The sequence below is a fragment of the Borostomias antarcticus genome, assembly GCF_949987555.1.
Source record: "Borostomias antarcticus genome assembly, chromosome: 14".
NCBI lineage: Eukaryota > Metazoa > Chordata > Actinopteri > Stomiiformes > Stomiidae > Borostomias > Borostomias antarcticus.
Genome location: NC_140247.1, coordinates 11,225,090 through 11,246,657, shown reverse-complemented (window position 1 = coordinate 11,246,657; position 21,568 = coordinate 11,225,090). Strand labels below are relative to the sequence as shown.

At 47.4% G+C, this 21,568-nt stretch overlaps 2 protein-coding genes across 2 annotated transcripts; one reads left to right on the top strand and one right to left on the bottom strand.

Annotated features, from left to right (window-relative positions):
* Nucleotides 1–235: 235 nt before the first annotated feature.
* Nucleotides 236–9,135, bottom strand: ddx42 (DEAD (Asp-Glu-Ala-Asp) box helicase 42). The gene is made up of 19 exons (XM_084448950.1): nucleotides 9,057–9,135; nucleotides 8,197–8,436; nucleotides 7,907–8,054; nucleotides 7,711–7,772; nucleotides 7,288–7,324; nucleotides 6,366–6,518; nucleotides 6,084–6,188; nucleotides 5,720–5,839; nucleotides 5,457–5,633; nucleotides 4,761–4,889; nucleotides 4,528–4,627; nucleotides 4,376–4,423; nucleotides 4,042–4,139; nucleotides 3,645–3,921; nucleotides 2,905–3,131; nucleotides 2,706–2,816; nucleotides 2,057–2,158; nucleotides 1,334–1,901; nucleotides 236–1,204 (listed from the first exon to the last, which is right to left on the bottom strand). The coding sequence occupies exons 2-19, from the start codon at nucleotides 8,421–8,423 to the stop codon at nucleotides 1,026–1,028; spliced, it is 2,868 nt and encodes a 955-aa protein (XP_084305076.1). The 5' UTR covers nucleotides 8,424–8,436; nucleotides 9,057–9,135; the 3' UTR covers nucleotides 236–1,025.
* A 321-nt stretch (nucleotides 9,136–9,456) lies between these two features.
* strada (STE20 related adaptor alpha) lies at nucleotides 9,457–20,670 on the top strand (the record flags this gene model as incomplete). Its single annotated transcript, XM_084448929.1, has 13 exons — nucleotides 9,457–9,528; nucleotides 9,920–9,991; nucleotides 10,230–10,287; nucleotides 12,806–12,834; nucleotides 15,027–15,129; nucleotides 15,346–15,467; nucleotides 16,082–16,190; nucleotides 16,592–16,715; nucleotides 16,804–16,975; nucleotides 17,312–17,416; nucleotides 18,564–18,829; nucleotides 18,954–18,996; nucleotides 20,515–20,670. The coding sequence occupies exons 2-13, from the start codon at nucleotides 9,980–9,982 to the stop codon at nucleotides 20,668–20,670; spliced, it is 1,299 nt and encodes a 432-aa protein (XP_084305055.1). The 5' UTR covers nucleotides 9,457–9,528; nucleotides 9,920–9,979.
* Nucleotides 20,671–21,568: the final 898 nt, after the last annotated feature.

The window sequence follows — 21,568 nt, the reverse complement described above, 5'->3', positions numbered from 1 at the left end:
GGGTCTGGAAAACACCTACCATCTAGTGGAGGGTTACCAGGACTGCATACATGGCTAATTTAGGATTTCATATACACATACTGAATCACTTGCACGTTATCCTGATTTATCAAGCCATACAAATTCCAGGATTGTAAAAAACACATGCTTTTATTACCAGAAAATCAGATGACACAAGATACATGTGGAAAACTCTGTGGATGTTATGATCTGAGGAACAGTGTTACATTGCAAGTCAGTTGAAGTTAAGCATGTTGTGAAGGGAGATCATGTACTGACACTAATATGTCTCCAATTTCCATACAATAGATACAAAAAAATATGTCAGACAAGTCCTGCCAAAACCATTTTTAATCATAACTTGACATCATCCATTTGTGAATGAACATGTCAGCAGTCCTTTCCTGACACAAACACACATTAACACAGTACATCTTGCTGACATCAAGTCCATAAGCATAAAAAACATCTAAGTGCCACTGAAAGGCACTTTACTAAAACTTGAATACAAGATGTAAGACTTATTTTTTATCTTGACATAAACACAGATGTATTTTGCTGTAGTACACATCTTTAAAAAGGGAAAAAAAGATAAATCGGTCATCAATGAGTTAGCAATGTGGGATGATATTAAACACCCGCACGCACACACACACACACAGAGTTCAGTGAGTGAGAGAGGATGTAAGATGACAACAACCAACAGATCTCAGCCTTGAGCGTTTCCTGGCGTCAGGATTGCATAACTGCCCGATTCCACTGACTTCACGAGACCACTAATCTCACACGAGCCCAGACGCATGTCTGATATCAGACTGGACTCAGATCAAAAAGTTAAGTTCAAAATTCGAAATACTCAATCAATAGAAGACTGCAACTTTCCCTCACTTTTTGAACCATACAACCAACAACCAGAACGCCCACTGAACTCCTGTGTTGCGTCTCCACTGATGTGACCAGATGTCTGTCTCTCTATGCTCACAAATGATTGGTTGGTTCCAGATTCTTCGCTGTTCTGCGGTTCTTTAGTTGTCCCACCTGCTCTTCTTACGTTTAGGCGGATCTGGGACCGCAAAGCTGTCTTCACCTCTGTTCCCCCTTCCCTCCCCCCCGGCCCCCCTTCCCTCCCCCCCGGCCCCCCTCCCCTCCCCCCCGGCCCTGTCTCCGCCCTCCCTCTCACTCCTCCAATCATCTCTCTCTCTGTCTGCCCTGTCTCCGCCCTCCCTCTCACTCCTCCAATCATCTCTCTCTCTGTCTGCCCTGTCTCCGCCCTCCCTCTCACTCCTCCAATCATCTCTCTCTCTGTCTGCCCTGTCTCCGCCCTCCCTCTCACTCCTCCAATCATCTCTCTCTCTGTCTGCCCTGTCTCCGCCCTCCCTCTCACTCCTCCAATCATCTCTCTCTCTGTCTCTCCTGCTCCCTTCTCCGTTACGACCGTCACCTTGGCGCCCGCCGCCGCCGCCGTAGCGATCCGTGTCCCCGTACCGGTCCCGGTCGGCGTAGCGGTCCCGTTCCCGTTCCCCGCCTCCGTGCCGGTCGCTCCTGTCGCCGTGGCGATAGTGCCCGTCGCCGTGGCGGCCTCGCTCCTCCCCGTGTCTGTCGCGGGACCCGTCCCTGGGCGAGGGCGGGGGCGGGGCGGGGTAGGCCTGAGGCGACCCGGCGTGGCTGTCTGACACGGAGCTGAGGGATCCGGCGCTGGTGAAGCCGGCCATCTTGGTGCCCATGCTGAGTGGAGGCGGCGGAGGGGCCAAGGAGGACCTGGACCTGTCGGGCCCTTCGGCGGCCTCTGTGGGCACCGAGCTCAGGCTGCCCGCGCTGGTCCAGCCGGACGAGCTGCTGGACTTGGTGGTCAGCTTCGGGGGGACGCCTGACGCCGCGACAAAGTGGTTTTTGTACTGAGCCTGGAGGAAAAGAGACGAGAGAGAGAGGTCGTGGAAGGCGACAACTAGGACAGGGTCGGTATGATCAACGGAGCTGATGGAAGGATAAACATTACTGGGAGGTGAAGGGTAACGACGGATGACAAGCCTGTGATGGGGGTGGGAGAGATGCGTACCTGGAAGGCTTGCTTCATGGCTGACATGCGGTCTCCCATGGCCCCGGCCGGGGGTTTGCCGTATCCCTCGTAGCTGCCGGAGGAAATCCCTCCGCCGCGCTCCTGGACACGACACAGAACAGACCACCAATATGATGAGCCACAATGAGCATATAATAATCTAGTAAATATCTAATCTACTTAAATATCCTATTGTGGACTACAGGGATAGCTAACAGATAATGGCCTACCATGTAGGCAGCATCTCTGTAAATATGTATCTACTCTACTGACAGTCATGTCTCTCCTATGAAGTATTTAGCCCAAGTTTGATTTGATTTAGTATCAAAAGCACAGTATACAGCACAATAGTGTAACTGAGTGAATTGTGAGTCCTCATAAGTCCCTGGTAGTGGTAGCGAGTCGCTGGTAAACTCACTCCTCAGAGGAGCGCTGACAGTCCCTCCAAGAGGGACGTCCCTATTGGCTATCGGCGCATCTGCCAGCGCGTCCGCTTTGCAAGCGGAAGGGCTCGTAAAAGCATGGGTTTGAATCCCGCCCGGGGCAAAAGCCCTTAACGTGCGTCGAACTGAGAGAACACAACGCAGACCAGAGTGCTACTGTTACCAACAGCACGCAGGTTTCTAGTTTGAATGAGCGTCCAACTCACAGATGGTTCGGCTCCCAAGCCTGGTCTCTCCCTGTACCCCAGACCTCCTCCTCCAATGTTCATCTTCTTCCCTTTACCGCCCTTGAAGCGGGATTTCCTGAACCAGGGATTCTGGTGGTCATAAAATAAACAAGGTCAGCAGAGTCATCAAATCATATTCACCGGCCACAGGACAGCCGTTATTATCATTACAGTATACCTGCATCGCCAAGTCCATCAGCTCCTTAGAAACACTTTGATTGGCCCCCTCCAGGTTCCGAACAAGGTCACCGGCAAATGATGTGTCTTTATTGGTAAGGAGGGTGAAGGCCACACCCTTTTCTCCAGCGCGACCCGTTCGGCCAATCCTGTGCGTGTGGGTGTCGATGTCTCGGGCCACGTCGTAATTCACGACGGTGCGGATTGAAGGGATGTCGAGACCACGAGCTAGAGAGACACAACAACAGGTGGTGAGAAGTGGTCAGAACCTACTATCGTTCGGTAAAGAATACAAGCAAAATGTAAGCTAATGATCAATCGTAAAGGGGCACAGTCACACTTGTTTCAGTTGATATTATTTGAATTAAATGCTTAAATTCTCTGTGTACAGTATGCGTTTTTAAAATCGGCGTCAGTGTAGCCGTTTCCCATTGGAAAACACTGCGGCAAATTCGCGGCAAAACCTCAAAGGGCAAACAGATCCGCTGACGTCACTCTTTGAAGTCCACTGGCGTCGCCCCTTGAAGTTTTGCCGCAAATTTACTCCGGTATTTCCCACATAAAGGAAATGGCTACCCCGACAGTGATTTTAAAAATGCCTACACACAGAAGTATTTAGTCTGAATAAATATAAACTGAAAAAAAACGTGACTGTGCCCCTTTAAACTGCTCCCCATCTCCCCCACCCCCCCTTCCCAGTCCTCCTCCTCCACCTCCTCCTCCTCCCCCTCCTCCTCTCACCTGCTACATCAGTGGCCACCAGCACAGGGAGGCTCTTCTTCTTGAAGTCGGCGATGACCTTGTTCCTCTCGCTCTGGTCCATGTCTCCGTGCAGCAGGCCCAGGCTGTGGCCCTCCTGGGTCAGGTTGGTGGCCAGCTCCTCGCAGTTGGCCTTCTTGGTGACGAAGATGAGCACGGAGCCCGAGGAGGTGAGCTCCACCAGGCGTCGGGTCAACCAGCCCCACTTCTCCACCCCGCTGGGAAGCACCTCCACCAGCTGGGTCACGTCCTCGTTGGCCTGGGGGAGAGGGTGACGGAGAGAGGGTTGAGTTTCTTACGAATTACCGGTCACTGAATGTAAGTGGAGTTAAATGAATCGTTGTGCAAGTGTTCGGATCAGACTGTTTTAAATCTCTACCTCTCCTATGTCTCCCTGCACCACACGGATGGGGTCCACCAGGATGTCTCTGGCCAGCCTCTCGATCTTCTTACGGAAGGTGGCGCTGAACAGAAGGGCTGAGGGGGGAGGATTCACGTTTAGATTAGAGCTCCCCAAACCTTAAGGCAAGGCGAGTTTATTTGTACAGCACATTTTATTTGTACAACAAGGCAATTCAAAGTGCTTTACATGACACATTAAAAGCATCAAGTACAAAGTGCAACACATAAAAGGTCTTTTAAAACAAAATGCTGGAAAAATAAAATACAACTAACTTCCTGTCTACTAACAATCCACAAAGTTGACCACTTACTCTGTCTGTCAGGGCGGACATGACTGGCGATGGACCTCACTTGGTATTCTGAGAGGATAGAGATTTATATTAAATTGATATTAAATCAATCGTACGGTTCACTATCATGTACACAGTGTGACGATAACCGGGGACAAAAAGGCTCCACCAACCGAAGCCCATGTCAAACATGCGATCGGCCTCGTCGAACACCAGGTACGTCACTCTCTGCAGGGAGGTGGCCTTCTTCTTAACGTGGTCGATTAGACGACCCTGCGTACGGCACGGCGACAGAGACACACGACGGGGTGGAGTGAGATTAATCGGTGACGACGGACGGGTCAGGTGCTGCGAGGCTTAAGTTTCCGTCGTGAAATAAGACACCCGAGGCGGCTGAGGGTCTCACCGGGGTGCACACCACGATCTCCGCCCCCTCCTGCAGGGCCTTGGCTTGCTCCCACATGCTGCCCCCTCCGTAGACCGCCACAGACCGCAGGGAGTACGCCTTCCCGAAGCGCTTGCACTCCGTGTGGATCTGGGGGGATCGCAGCAGCCGCGGTGTTAAGAGTGAAGCCGTATGGCCGTCGTTAAAGGACAATGCTCGTTTTTGACAACCTGGATCTTATTTACGGCATATTATAAGACGTTTCATTCACCGAGATAACTTTGGTGTAATTTGGAGGCCTGTAGAAGAAATTTAAAATCCATGTATATCCATGTAATGGCGGCGGACGGGGCACTGAGAATGTAGCTTCTAAAATATCTATTTTCTGCCGCGAAACGGTTGTTTTCATCAATCTGTCTTTATGAATCGCTAGTTGTGCTTACATAGAGCGTAGGCCTGTGGTGGTTTTTCACATGCCTCTCTAATATGATCTTTAGAAACGTCTTCAGAAACGAAATAGCTTCCCCACTTGCTCCAGCACGCATGCGCCCAGGCCTCCGAATTACACCAAAGTTATCTCGGTGAGTGAAACGTCTTATAATATGCCGTAAATAAGGTCCAGGTTGTTAAAAACGAGCATTCTCCTTTAAAGGACCCTGAAATACAAACGCTCTTCTCATCCTGGGGCCTGAACTGTGTCTTCGCCGTCTCTCTCACCTGTTGACAGAGCTCTCTAGTGGGGCACACGATCACCGCGATGGGTCCCTCTCCCGTCTCCAGCTCCTTCTGGTCCATGATGTGGACCAGCATGGGCCAGATGAACGCCGCGGTCTTCCCGCTGCCCGTCTTGGCGATACCGATCATGTCGCGTCCGGCCAGGGCTATAGGCACCCCCTGAGTGTTCAGGAAACACAGATGCCTGAACCGCAGCATGTAGAATACAGGTCTACAGAGAGCCAGCGGCTAAGAGAGGGCTGTACCTGGCACTGTATGGGTGTGGGCTGGGTGAACTCTGACTTGCGGATCGTGTGCATTAGCTGCTCATCAAAGCCGAAGTGGGCGAAGCTGGTGGAGGGTTTTGGAGGGGCAGCACCAGATACCTGACGACAGCAAAAACAACAACAACAACAATCAACAACAACAACGATGACGACAACAACAACAACAACAACGAGAGACGGGTAAGAGGGGAGGAAACAGTGATGTATGGAGCTTGACAGTGACAATTCCAAACAACAAAGACAGCACACTGTCAATGAGTTGGTTTGCTGTGTGGGGTAGGGTTTTAGATACAGTTGTGGTGTGTGTGTGTGTGTGTGTGTGTGTGCACGTCATGGGACTCACCCGCAAGTTGAGTTTGTGCCTCAACTCTAACACCTGGGTAGCCGTCAGGCCGTTAAGCTCCTCGTGCTCGTTGAAGAAGTTCTTCACAAACGGAGGATAATCAATCTACATAAACAAAATATAAATAAAGCTTTGATTGATTGAATCTGCACGGTGGCAACACAAATCACAAAACATCGCTCACATAAATGCCTACTACTAGACAACATGTCATATACGTCTGAGGCTTCAGGAATTTGACCTCTCCAGGATCCAATCGCTCCAGCCTTGCTGTAATGTTACCTCAGTGTGGTCGATCGGGGGCAAGGGCAAGATGATCTTCTTGGTGGTAGGGGCGATGGGGTTCCCATCGCTGTCGTAGTCCACGTTCTCCTCCTCCTCCTCCTGGGTCAGCCCAGCTGTGGGGTTCTCCGCCATGTACCGAAAGTAGGCTTCCTGCAGAGAGCACAGCGTGACATGTGATCCACAGAGTCGGGCGACCGGCGGCGTCCACCCACGGAGACACTTCAACTACTCGCAAAAACCTGAGGAGCCATTTCGGCTTCCCCACCAAGGGTCAGCCAGATCCATTTAGTACGGACAATTACTCTTTTTTTTGTGCCATTACTGTCATATTATCTTTTAGATTTTACATTATGGTTTCTCATGACCTGATGAAGATGTACTGACATGGAAACGTTGTCCGCCTATATTGCACCTTAATAAAAGGCTCTAATAGCCGAGTGCTCCAGCAACTCCTCTCCTTACTTGATATTATATTTTACCCCTGACAAAGAAACGCCATTCTCTCATACGATGAGAATAGCACTTATCCTGTTGTATACTTTCAAAGAGGCAAAAATATATTGAATTAGACATGCTTTTTTACAAGAAAAATATGAATATAGAGGGGACTCCAGGATGGGACGTAGTACCTGAAATCACATTTGTTAGGAGGGAAAGGGAGACGGGGAGAGAGAGAGAGAGAGAGAGAGAGAGAGAGAGAGAGAGAGAGAAAGAAAGAAAGAAAGGAGAGCGAGAGAAAGAAAGGAGAGCGAGAGAAAGAAAGAAAGAAAGAAAGAAAGAAAGAAAGAAAGAAAGAAAGAAAGAAAGAAAGAAAGAAAGAAAGAAAGAAAGAGAGACATGGCAGTGGATGTTTGGTTGGGAGCCCTCTCTTATCACAGATGTAGTGAATTACGGTAGTAACTTTGGACGGGTCACTTACTTGCTCATCCTCCTCTTCAATGTCATCACGAATACCCCTGAAAAGACAAGCGGAGAAAAAAAAAACTTCCCTGCGGCTCGTTCATTCACCCATTGTGCCCCACAGCCCATTAAGGTCACTTATCTGGTCCCTCGACAGAGTCAATGCAAACCTAGCTAGATTTCTTACCTGCCGTAAGGCTAAAGATAAAGTCATTTTGAGTGGCGAGGCAAATTATGTCAAGGTTGCGAGACTTTGCTTCTCAGTGGTGAATAGTTGCAGTGCTAGAGTTTGCCGGACGACATGAGCTAATAATTAAGGGGTGATGATTTTGCTATTTCACCAAAGATTTCCAAGGAATCTGTAAAAATGAACCCACAGTTGTTGGTTTTGGCATCAAAAACCTGCCTGAGAACCTTACAGTATCTAACATTTAAAACTTACTTTGCACACTTCTTCTCCTTCTCTTTCTCCTCCAGTTTCTTCATGTCCTTGGCTGCTTGATCCTACAGATCAAGGGTACAAAATGGGAGCAAACCACTGAGCAGTTCAAAAACACACAACAAATAATTCTGGCAAACACTCATGTGACAATCATCTGCCACCCGCACCCTTCCTTCTCTGGAAATTCTCAACTCACCTCAACCTTCGCCATGAAAGCATCTAGGGGGTCATCTTCACTGTCAGAGCCGCCGCCTGACTTGAACTGCAGGCGCGTGGGGGAGTTCTCGGCTGGGATGTAGGGCAATTCTGCACTACTGGCCTCCTCTTCATCATCTTCAAAATATCTGGATGTGGATTGGAATAGGTAGAACAGGGCAAAGAGACGAGTCAGCTGGTTTAATGCGATGTTGACTGCATGTACACAGTGCACATAATAGCCTGTACAGTACTAGCGTGTATGCCAAGTGAAATAATGTCAATACTTACGCATTCTCTTCGTCGAAATTCGCCCTTTTTGTTCCTATTTTGTAGAATGCGGGGAGCTGTTGGTTCTTCCCGTAGCTTCCCGCAGACCCTGCCGCTCCAAAAGTTGTGTGGGTTTTCTGGGGGGGGCGCGGCGGCTCTTCCTTCTTTCCTCCCCCACCTCCGCCGAGCGAGAACCCTCCGAAGCCGAACCCTCGCTTACCACTCGGGCCGCCCTTGTTCCAATTCATACTTCTGCTTTATCTGTAGCAGGGGAAAAGACAGCAGTGCGTCTTTACTCTGGCAAATACCAGGCACCAGGTAGAACTAGCAGGTCTAGCCTCAACTGTTACCTGGGGCCACCTCGACGTCTGATACAGCCTATGCACAATAAGGACAGGGAAGATCGCATTCACCTACGCACAATTGTACAAGACCCTGACAATTAAGAACATAAAGAAGAGACAGTTGGGGTAGAGATACGTTGTAAATAAGACTGTTGATTAGCTAAACCCTTAACCTACGACTGAGTCCAATCAACTGTGGCGATATTGAATTCTCACTTAAAATGGGGTCAACCACCATAGAGTTCTATAATAATCGTTTTCTGTCGGGGAATCTCAATCGATAGGTTATCATAGCAAGCACCTTCTTTCCTAGACAAGCAGTAGCACTAAGATGTTATTGTTTGCAAGCTTGCAAGCTAGCTAGCTAACCTCTGTTCAAGGGCCGCAGCCGTACGACAAGCCTCGGAGGTGGGTGTGTGAGGAAAGGTTGAATGAGCAAATGTGCTTAGCCAACGGTCATTTCCAAACAGAACAATTTATAGTGCATTATAAAACAACGTACATTGTAATTGCTATGCAATTACTAAATTTAGCTACCTGAATCTTCCTTCGAAGTAACGTCTTTAATCGCAATTCGATACGAAACGTGTCCAGCGTCATGAATGTTCGCAAAATGTGTGTACAACGTAATTTTCAAGGGACTTACGTCAGAAGCCAAAAACAGTTCTTCGATTAGATTTTCAAGCGCACGCCGGTGCACCGGCTGTACTGTCATAAAACCAATTTGGATTGAGCCAGAGAGCTGCAATAAAGGGGATGCTATTTTGGAGAGTTTTGACATTTAATCTGACACGCATGCGGCATGCATGCATCCAAAATGTCCGTCATATATCACAGAACCCTGGCCATGTGACGGTCCACCATCAGTGGCAACCACTACGAGGACACCCTACCATTGCATAGCTGCATCCTCTCATACTTGCCTCCCAGTAGCTGTCGTTGAGTCGTCAGGTAGCTTGAAAGGCGGGGTGGACACTGCTGCACTGTGCTTCTCTTAAACACCGTACGTGTAAGTTATTTTTCATGCATATGCATACAGTAGATATTTGAACAGATTTATCGAGCGACGAATAATGGCGCAACATAGCTAACGTTACGTTAGCTAGCCAGTTCTATTAGCGCGCAGCTAACCTGTCCATCATTATCATCATCAGCAATTGTGGCTTGCTACCTAGCTAGCCAACTTGCTATCTCTAGCAAGCCAACAATCAGCTAGTTAAACCTAACTTTGGCAACACAGCAGCTCTTTCTTTATCGTATAGCCAATTTCTGTTGTCCAGATAGCATCTAGCGATCTACCAGGCTCACTTGATCATGCACACTGATACGTTAGCTAGCTGGTATGTGACGAATAAACCTTGACTTGACTTGCTCTAGCTAATTCACATCTATTATCACAGAATTTCCCATAGCAGGTGTTGTGTCTGGATGGATGTTAGCCATCTCAATCATCAGGATCCATGTCTTTTCTGGTGAGTGAATTCCTTCTTTCCTACCTTGAGTGTTAACGTCTAACAACAGCAAACATATTCAATTTACAACAAATTGCCCTGTTTAGCCAGGTAACTGTATTTGTTTGACGGTATGGCAGCATAATCAGGGTTAGTTAATTGGTCCAGTTTCTCTGCAGTTGACGTACCTGTGGTATCTCTCCCCAATTTCTCCCTCTTTCCCATATCTCATCTATTTTATTCTTTCTCTCTATGCCAGCGTTGGGTTTCAGAGAAATTGAGTGTGGAGAGTCTGCGCGATTTGGAGTTGTTTGGAGGTGAGGTTCTATATCATGCTCAAAGTAAAGGGTTCTTCCAAGCAGCTGCTCACACACCAGGCTACTCATCAGCTACACGGTTCTCCAGCCTAGATAGGACCTGGCAGCCATGTCTCTGCAGCTTCTGCTACCAATACAAGATGTTTGTACTGATTTTTAAAAAGAGCTCCCTCTTACAAACAATGTTGGAATAATGCCTTCAATCTATCAGTCACAGATCTCTTAAAGGTGCAGTTTGCGGTTTGGCTCAGAAGCACTTAAAAAAAAAAAAAAAAAAAAAATATATATTGGTCACACTTTACAATAAGGGTCACAAAAAACATTAGTTAATTGTTAACTAATGCTTATTTAGGGTTAGGTTAGGTTACTAATGTTTATCAATACCTTAGTTAAGGTTAGGGTTAGGTGAGTTAACCTTAGTTAACATAAATAACATTAGTAAATGGTTAATAGAGACATTAGTTAACTGTTACTTAATGCTTAATAATGCACTAACTAATGCTTATTAATGTACCCTTATTGTAAAGTGTTACCAAATTATTCTTACAGCCTGACAGCAATCAATAAATAAAGTGTTCTGACACTAAAATTAAATAAATCTGTAATCTGTCGAAGTCGCAGGACTGTAAAAAGTGTGTCCAACCATTATGAGTTGCCAACTTCCTGCCTGTCAACTAGGGCTGCACGATTATGACAAAAGATAATAATTGCGATTATTTGCTTCAAAATGGTAATTGCGATTAATAATTGCGATTAATATTTAATATATCATATTAATATATAATAACCAAAATGCTCCCAAATCACGGACGTTGATCCCTTTCTTGCTACTAACTCACTGACCTCGTTTTCGCTCATTTTTTCACTACTCACGGCTGCAGGTACTCTTGTGACACTTGTCTTGACCTACTGCTATCTGTCTTCTCGGTGAAATTGCTAAGCACAGTGCACTCAGCAGGAACGCATGTGATTGGTCAGACAGCATAAGCGCCTGTGATTCGTCCGTGTAGTCCTAGCACACTCAATTCAAAGCAAAATTATTAATCACATTAATTGCGGCCTTTTGCGATTAGTTAATTGCGGAGGTCATAATCGGGATTTTCATTAATTCACGATTAATTGTGCAGCCCTACTGTCAACCTACCTACCTCCCTAGCAAGTGTCATCTGTTTCCCCCCAGTTTGGAGGAGTTGCTTTGGAGGGAGGGGCCAGGAATTTTGTCGGTTGCATTTTTCAAAATCTTTCACAAAAAATCCTAAGCCTATTGGAAATCACAAACCGCATACTGTACCTTTAACTAGAAATCGAAACCTTTCTTAAACCTTAAAGTCAATATGCAAATAGCCACCCCAATGTCTCAATGTCTGCACATGCTATATTTGTTTGTCAGAGGGCAGAAACAGAAGCAGCATTTTGTCTGGGGTTTTACTTGTATTATTGTGTCCTGCTTGTTTTTTTTTGAGAGGAGAGTTTGTTTCTTTCTGGTTGCGTTGATCATGAGTTCAAACGTCCCGTCAGTGATGAATCCTGTTAATGTTGTTCTCTGGGAGCTGGCTATATAAGGACAATGTAAACTTACCTCTGGTACAGTATATGGTGTTAATTGTGTTGGTGACAGTGAGGCTATTGATTCAACAATGGTTTATACTAGGCCTTCGTGCTATAGAAATCCCTCCTCTGGACCTGAGGACATTTAATAGTGACAAACACATTCTGCATCATAATCACTGGAGATAAGAAGAATTAGCCCATGAGCCTAGCCTAAATAAACAATAAGTCGGTATTGTGTAGTAGTATGAAATGCGCTATATAAATAAAGTTTGATTTGATTTGATTTAGCCCGCCCCTCAGGCCTGGGATCTGGGGTGGTTCTACTTAGTTTCCCAGCTACGCTTCACATTCCCTTTTCCATCAGCTTTCCATCAGCTTTCCATTGCATAACTGTTGCATGTTGGTCCATACTTTTTTTTTTTTGGGGGGGGGGGGGGGTGCTGCACCCCGTCGTGTCCTCATGTGTTGTACTGCCTAATTACAAAGGTCTCTGGTTTGATGATGAGCACGATCATTGCAGGTATCTCGTTTTATCGAGGCCTACAGTAAGAGGATAGTCCTTTACACACTCGCACGGAAAGAATGTACTGAAGTATGTAAGGCATTGAATACACTGCTGCTAAGATAAATCAATCATTGTTCAGTTATCCTATGCAAAATTTAGGGTCATAAATGAGTAGTCAAACTGCCCTTATTTCTATATTTAAAATGTGCAGCCTGATGTTAATTGGATTGCCATCCGTTGGGCCGAACCTGGATTAATTTACTGTGTTAGGCTAATCCCATTTGAGATTGGCATTGGATGGCAGCCAGCAGTATTAGTCTGAGCACCAAAGACTCAGATTAAATGCAACACTTCACACACGCTGTGTGCGTCCAATGGTTAATGGATCCAGAGCTTCTTTAAACACAGATTCCTCTCTTGTGTGTGTGTGTGTTTGTCACTGATGTGGTTTCTCTACCCCAGAGCAAGCTCAGGGAAGCTCTCACAGGAAAGTAAGTGCAGCTATCCTGTCACTGCATATTTTTTTGGGGTTGCCCACCATACGCCTTTGTGTGTGAGCGTGTCTGTGCACTTGAGCGCGAGGGTGTCTGTGAATGAATTCACAAGCCCCTGGAGGCTGGTACTTTTATGCATGATCATTTCACGACGTTGCTGGATGTGCTTCGTGCTTTGAGGCCCACCCCACTTCTCCCGGCACGTTTTCTACCGGGGGAGTTGGGAACGATGAGTAGACTATAAGGAGAAAGTATAGGGTTTTGTTAAGGGGACTTGGCTCAATTATAATCATTCGATACAGGGGGTGGTCAGGTCGAAGCATGACATTTCCTGTTATGTAGCCCCCACCCCTGTGTAGGAATGCCACCACTGAGGTGATCAACATTCTCGGATCTCGGGATCACCGGCTTGCCTCGGCCACTTGGGTTGATATTTCATAACTATAATTTACATCAGCCCCAGGGTATAGTCACTACAGTCAAACGGCTCCTCGTTAGTCCTCTGCCTGGTCTTAACGTGTCGGTAGCCGCGTTACTGCTATGACGTCTTTAGTCCCTCACCGAAGGTCCTCCTCCCTAGTAGCGACCGAGCCCGTTTTGTGTATGTGATGGAGTGATCTGTGAACACCGTCTTCGTCTGTGGCCTCCGTAACCAGCCGCGCTCCTTTACTGGAGAGAAAGGGGGGGGGTGGATGGGGGACGGGGAGGGGGGTCTGGTATCGGCGCTGGTGGGATGGAGGCCCATGTGCTCTTGTTTTTCGTAATGCATGACAGCCCCTCCCTGAGTCTGTCTTAACATGGACATCCGCCTCGCTACACCGGTCACCATGGAAACCCTCCCAACGCTACCAATGTGACACTGTTCTAAGGCAACATGTTTTTGCGTCCTGAGAAATGGCTGCTTCTGCTGTTATCGCTGCTGCCATCACTGAATCTCCATTGTTTTGAGTGACTGGGATTATGGTGTATTGATATACTGTATGGAAACTGAGTCTTCACTCTTTGTGGCTTCAGGTATAAAACTGTCTAATGCACACAAAAAAATCTCTGAAGAGTTTCTCCCCTTCAGATTATATTTATACAGTATAGGGCTGCACGATCATTACAAAAGATAATAATTGCGATTATTTGCTTCAAAATGCTAATTGCGATTAATAATTGCGATTAATATTTTATATATAACATTAATATATAATAACCGAAATGCTCCCAAATCAGGGACGTTGATCCCGTTCTTGCTACTAACTCACTGACCTCGTTTTCACTCATTTTTTCACTACTCACGGCTGCAGGTACTCTTGTGACACTTGTCTTGACCTACTGCTACAGGTATCTGTCTTCTCAGTGAAATTGCTGTGCACAGCGCACTCAGCGGGAATGCATGTGATTGGTCAGACAGCATAAGCGCCTGTGATTCGTCCGTGTCTTAGCACACTCAATTCAAAGCAAAATTATTAATCACATTAATTGCGGCCTTTTGCGATTAGTTAATCGTGGAGGTCATAATCGCGATTTCGATTAATTCACGATTAATTGTGCAGCCCTAATACAGTAGCACAAACACGCGGGACAGCTGAGCAGCAGTTATCAAAAGTAGATAGTGATGGGTATATATTCGTCAAGGCCACTTAATGAGGTGAATGCATTGAGATTACAGATAGAAAGCAACTAATTAAAAGTACTGATTAACTTGATTTAAGGAAGCATGTAGCCTACATATTCAATCGTTAAACTTTTACAATACTATGCCACATCTTTTTGTTGACCTCTTATAATACACACCCTGTTGTGTTTCTTAACTGCTCTACTGTTTTGACAGGGATGATATGATTGGTTGGAGAGACGGCTTAATGTCTTAACACTGTCATGTGTTTTCTGTTGTGTCTTTGAAGTGAAACTAGTACAACAGTGTCTCTCACTTACACAGCCGAGTTGCCGGTCAGAAAGGGCACAGCCACTCTGCATGTGTCTTCATACATTTGTTATGTGCTGTCTACAAATCCAAGTAGGCCTAGTAACTCAGGCTCCACAAGATCTGCGTGTGTTAGAGCCAATTATGTTGTCTAGCAAACAAGCAGTATCGCAATGACCAAACCCATGCAGGTGAGTCTCACAAGGCACGCCGCGGGGGTCGGGTGTTGCTTCCAGCGTTCACTGTGTTTGTCCTGACCTCTGTCCTCGTCTCCCAGGCCCATGAAGACAGCCAGGAGAGCCTGACCTCACTCCCGAGACGGGGCACCATGGGTAGCTTCCTCCCAGACAGCAGCGCCTATGAGCTCCTCACCGTCATAGGTCAGTTAGTCACTTCCTGGCTCACAGTGACTGTGTGTGTGTATGTGTGTGGTGTGTGTGCGTGCGTGCGTGCGTGCGTGCGTGTGTGTGTGCGTGTGTGTGTGTGTTACCTAGAAATGTTTTATGCACCCACGGCCAACTGTGTGCATGTGTGTTACACACATTTTAGTCGACGGGTGTTAGCGTGCGTGTGTGTGCCCGCATGTGTTATCCCAGGTCGGGGACTGGAGGATTTGATGACCGTGAACCTGGCCAGATACAGGCCCACAGGGGAACACGTGGCCATCCGTCGTATTGACCTGGAGTCCTGCACCAACGAAATGGTGGCTTACCTACAGGTCTGGCTCCGTCACACACGTCTGTCTTGTCACCCAGCAGCTGCCACCTCTCAGTCGTGACATCATAGGACAGCTCTCTGTCTCTCTTCCTGTAATCACACGTTACATATCAATCAATCAATCAAAGCTTTATTTGTTAAGCGCATTTCATACCCAGAGGCAACACAATGCACTTGTAATAATCCCATCCCGTCTTACTGTATTATCTCTACAGTGAGCGGTGATCGCTCTCCGACTCCATATTTCTCTCTCCCTCCATCCCTCTCTTTGTCTCTCCCTCCCTCTTTCTCTGTCCCTCTCTCTCCATTAGACAGCATGTCTCTTCCTGTTTGACTCAGCATAATGCGGCCAAACGGCCTTTTAAATAACTCGATGTGATGTGGTTGTTGTTCATATTGTGTTTATTGTTTATTACTTGTCTGAGGTCTATGTGGGGTTACTGCTGGCTTTGATACAATCTGCCCCTAGGAGATAATAAATATTTCTTGACTTAATCTCCGTCTATTAAACCTGGCTTTGATACAATCTGCCCCTAGGAGATAATAAATGTTTCTTGACTTAATCTCCGTCTATTAAACCTAACTCTAGATGAATCTCTCTCCTGCTGGTCCCAGGGCGAGCTCCACGTGTCCAAGCTGTTCCACCATCCCAGCATCCTGCCCTACAGAAGCATTTTCATAGCCGAGAACGAGCTGTGGGTCATCACGCCCTTCATGGCCTACGGTGAGGAACAGATGCTCACCGCCACGTTCCCCCCCGCCGAACGAACCCCCCCCCTCACACACGGTCGGTCCCTGTCGGGTGTGGACTGCACTTATATAGCAGGATGTGCTGGATGTGCCTCGTCCTACATCGTACCGTACATCCATGCAAGCTTTACAATGGCCTCTCATTCACCCATTCACACACATGTTTACACACCAATGGCGGCAGCTGAGGGAGCAGTTTGGGGTTCAGTGTCATGCCCAAGGACATTTCGACATATGGACAGGAGGAGGCGAGATTCGAACCGCCAACCCTACGATCATTGGACGACCCGCTCTACCACTGAGCCACAGCCGCCCCCTTCGTTGTTGTGAACAGTGTTAAGAGGAGACCTGATCCTCTTGTTTCTGACTCCGTAGGGTCCGCCAGAGACCTGATCAGCACCCATTTCACAGACGGGATGAGCGAGCTGGCCATCGCCTACATCCTACTGGGCATGCTCAAAGCCCTGGAGTACATCCACCATATGGGCTACGTACACCGGTACACACCGATCACAGGTCCACTCAACGTTCAGTGATCTGAAGGGGAAATGGTCTTATTGTGTGTGTGTGTGTGTGTGTGTGTGTAGGAGTGTGAAGGCCAGCCACGTGTTGATCTCAGCGGACGGTCAGGTGTGCATGTCGGGGCTGCGGAGCATCTTCAGCCTGATCCGGCACGGCCAGCGAGCCCGGGTGGTGCACGACTTCCCCCAGTACAGTGTTAAGGTTCTGCCCTGGCTCAGCCCAGAGGTGCTGCAGCAGGTAACGCGCTCGCCCACACGCCTCAACACAGTGGCATAACATGCTGTCACATTCGGATAAAACGAAAAAAATACTTCTTAAATTGACCGTATTTTAGACTGTCCTCTCTCTCACTCACTCACTCACTCACTCACTCACTCTCTCTGTCTCTCACTCACTCACTCTTTCTTTCTCTCTTTCTCTCTCTGTCCTCTCTCTCTCTCTTTCTCACTCACTCACTCTCTCTGTCCTCTCTCTCTCTCTCTCTCTTTCCCTCACTCACTCTCTCACTCACTCTCTCTCTCTCTCACTCTCTCTGTCCTCCTTGTCTTATCTCACCCATTGTCTCCGTCTCAGAATCTGCAGGGGTACGACTTCCGGTCCGACATCTACAGCCTGGGCATCACAGCCTGTGAGCTGGCCAATGGACACGTCCCCTTCAAAGATATGCCCGCCACACAGGTGCGTCCAGGTGGGGGCCTGACCCTCCTTCCCTCTCTCTGTCTCTCCTCCATCGCTGTTCGGTTCAGTCCAGTCCGTTGGGCCATTCGGTTTAGGGTAGAGATGTAACGGCATGAAAATTTCACATCACGATTATAGTGACCAAAATGATCACAGTTATCAGTATTATTGTGGTATTGTTCAAATGTGCTGAAAATGTTCAAAAACTACTGATACACACACTGAAATCATTTCACCAACTTTTATATTGAAAACCACAAATAAAATTAGCAGCATTACAGGGTTTTTCCTGGCTCAGAATGGGTCTTTGAGGGGTGATGCGTACACAATTTGTTTCTATATTCTTCGCTGTTGTTCTGACTGAGCTCACTTTTCACAATCGCGGGAAATCTCCTGACATGACACAAAATGGATAAGATACTGATAACCTGTCTTTTAATTATCTCAATTACTAGTGGTCCAAACCATGGATAATGCAAGAAAGAGGGATGGGCTGCACTTGAAACAAGCTATCAAACACATTTGGAGAGGATTTGAATTGCTATTCTTATTCTAAATGTTTAGCATTTTGGTACTGGTACAGGCTGAAGGAATAAGGACTATATCCAACGTTCATTTGATATGAACTCAACGTTGGAAGGGCTGGATTAACGCATCCCTATAAATGATTAAAGGTATTAATGCTCCATATAAACTATTAAAGGCATTCAGCTATTTCAATGGCATTAACACATCTCCATATAAACTATTAAAGGCATTCAGCTATTTCAATGGCATTAACACGTAGCTCCCTATCAACTATTAAAGGCATTCGGCTAGTAGCATTTACAGGACAATATACCTGATTATAAGATATCCAATGTATCCAACGTGCCAAGCTAATTGAATTGCGACAATAGCCTGGCATGGCTCTGGAATGTGTGGCTTTGGGGGGAGACCGTGCCGTTCATCTCACTGGCTACCCTTCCCTTCCCTCCTATCCTCTCTCTCTCCTCTCTCTCTCCCTCTCTCTCCCCTCTCTCTCTCTCCCTCTCTCTCCCCTCTCTCTCTCTCCTCTCTCTCTCTCTCCTCTCTCTCTCTCCTCTCCCCTCTCTCTCTCCTCTCCCCTCTCCCCTCTCTCTCCTCTCTCCCTCTGTCTCTCTCCCAGATGTTGCTGGAGAAGTTGAACGGGACCGTCCCGTGTCTCCTGGACACCACCACCATCCCCCCGGAGGAGCTGGCCATGAAGCCCCCACGCTCCGGCGCCGACTCCGGCATCTGTGAGGGCCCCGGGGCCGGGGGCCCGGCGGCGCGCCACTCCAACGGCGGGGAGCCCTTGTCGTCCTCCTCGGCGGGCCACCCCTACAGCCGCACCTTCTCCGCGCACTTCCACGCCTTCGTCGAGCTGTGTCTGCAGAGGGACCCCGAGAAGAGGTGAGTGACGTTTTTACAGGTGTGTTCTGTGTACGAGTGCGTTCGGGAGGAACACGTTCTGTGTATGTTCCGGTAATGTTCGGTAATGGCGCTTCAGTTCTGCGTTCGTCTTCTCTCCCGACAGACCGTCTGCTACCGCTCTCATAGGTCATTCCTTCTTCAAACAGGTGAGTAGGATCTTCCTCCGCCCTCCCATCCCTAACTCCGCCCTCCCATCCCTAACCCCGCCCTCCCATCCCTAACTCCGCCCTCCCATCCCTAACTCCGCCCTCCCATCTCTAAGGCCCAATCCCAATGTCCCCCCTAAACCCTCAAGCCCTGAGCCCTCACAGACTTATTGACGTCACCTGGTGAAGTGATCGAGTGTGAGAGGCTGCAAGGGCTCGAATTGGTATAACAAGGAATGGGACAGCACTTGTGACATCACATTACGTTGACGTGAAAACATATTTCTTACTATTGTGGGCGTGGGGCTTTTTTTAAATCAATTTGTAAATTGTACATGTTTTTCTTGTAGGCCTTCGTGTAAATTAATTTTGGCTGAGTCAAATCCCCTTTACATTATCAGAACTCTCTGTGTTACCCTCAAAACATTTGTTCAACTTGAAATCATTTCATTTTGTGGTCATATGCGATCGCATCTGCGATCAAATATCAACCCAACCCAGTATTTGTTAGTAGGATCGCATCGATCCTACATTACTGCCTGTGATTCTTGTTTGTGATGAATCCAAAAGTATTAACTTAAGAATGATAATATATTATGTATACACATTCCTGCACCTCACAACTCTTTCCATATTCATGTTGGAAATCTCAATTCAAAGAACACTGCACCGAAATGGGTAATTAATGTCATACTGCTTTTAACTGGGCAATCATATGATTTAGAGCAACAGAAATCGATGTAAATTATAACCATAGCCTACATATTTTTAATCAAATCACATTATACAAACCCATGGGGTTAATAACCCATAGGCCTACTTAAAAATAATGAAACCTAAATAATTATAAGGCTACTTGTGCAGATAAGCAAGTCCAGCTGAAAACATGAAAACATGAAAACATATTTTGTTCTGTAACGTGAACGTTAGGGTTGGTTGATCTGTTCGTGCTTGTTTATTGGCTGTTCATCAGGTAACCCCGTGTTTCACGTCACGACGCTATGAACTGTGGGTAATTCCCTTGGGCTAAGTCTGCAGAAATGCAGACTTACGGGAAGGGGCCATAAAGGGCTCAAAATGGCAGCCGGAGAGCCCTCGCGCACTTGCCGAGTTGACATTGGGACACCCCTAAGCCCTCGCGGACTTCGCGGGAGCGCGCCCTTAAGTCTGCGAGTCTGCAAGGGTGGACATTGGGACTGGGCCTAACTCCCCCCTCCCATCCCTAACTCCGCCCTCCCATCTCTAACTCCGCCCTCCCATCCCTAACTCCGCCCTCCCATCCCTAACCCCGCCCTCCCATCCCTAACCCCGCCCTCCCATCCCTAACTCCGCCCTCCCATCCCTAACTCCGCCCTCCGATCCCTAACTCCGCCCTCCCATCTCTAACTCCCCCCTCCCATCCCTAACTCCGCCCTCCCATGCCTAACTCCGACAAGTTAACCAGAATCTGAACAAAAGGCTATCGGTCAGTCGATTCACCTAAACAGAAATATCACAGAGGTTCCTGTGGTTCCCCAGATCAAGCGGCGCCCATCAGAGGCTCTGCCCGAGCTGTTCCGGCCCGTGTCGCCCATCACCAGCTTCGAGAGTAGCCAGCCTCAGGATTACCCCACTGGGCTGGCCAGCCTGGAGTCTGGCCTCAGTCACCTCGACGTGGACGACTGGGACTTCTGACAACGGAGGAACAGGAAGCAGACGTGGAGACGAGGAAGGTTTAAGAGGAAATGCTCCGAGTTGAATGGACTAGATTTGTGTTTCTTTTTTTTTTTATATAGCCCTTGTAAATAATTCAAACTTCGAACTATGGAGTTGCTCGCTCTCAGACTTGAGTGTCAAAGCCGGCAGCCATCTTGCCTCCCCTCACCATCGCGCAAGCTTTCGCTCTTATCCAAAAGATGCATGAGCAAACAGACCCTTGCACTGACTCTTAATATGTAATACGATCAACATTCAACATGTCACAACTCCACCTCTCTCTAACACATACATTGCACACACACCCCTCACACACACCCCTCAAGAATCTACTACAAGCCCTCTGGACCCACCATAGAAAGTTGGAAAATGCCCATGTCTCTAACAATAGAGGTGTCACACAAAGGGACAGTTTCTCTAATATGGGGGAAAAAAATCATCTATCAGACTAACAAGCATCTTGAATGGAGAATCTTTCAGACTTGAATGATGCCCGGAAATAGCCTCTATACACTTGGAGGCACTCTACCTCTCAGTGAATCTCAGAAGACCCCTGCACCAATAAACAAGGGTGTTCAAGGGTAGTCTTGCCCTCTCAAGTCCTGAAGTTGATCCCGAGTGTTAATGTACAGTGTTAAAGTCTCCATAACCAGAGGCTCTCCCAAGATACTGTAATATATCATGCCTAGCCATAAAGTCTTAGAAGGGAAAATGGACGTTCGTTTCTACTCCTTCAATTACCTTCTAAATGTAGTTCCTGCATAAGGTGTACACTAATGTTTCATTCTCCTTTTCTGGCCACTGTTACATGTCTTAAAGTGAATGTTACCACGGTGCTTGTTTCTGGCGTGTGGGTTGGACATGAAGGGCAGAACGA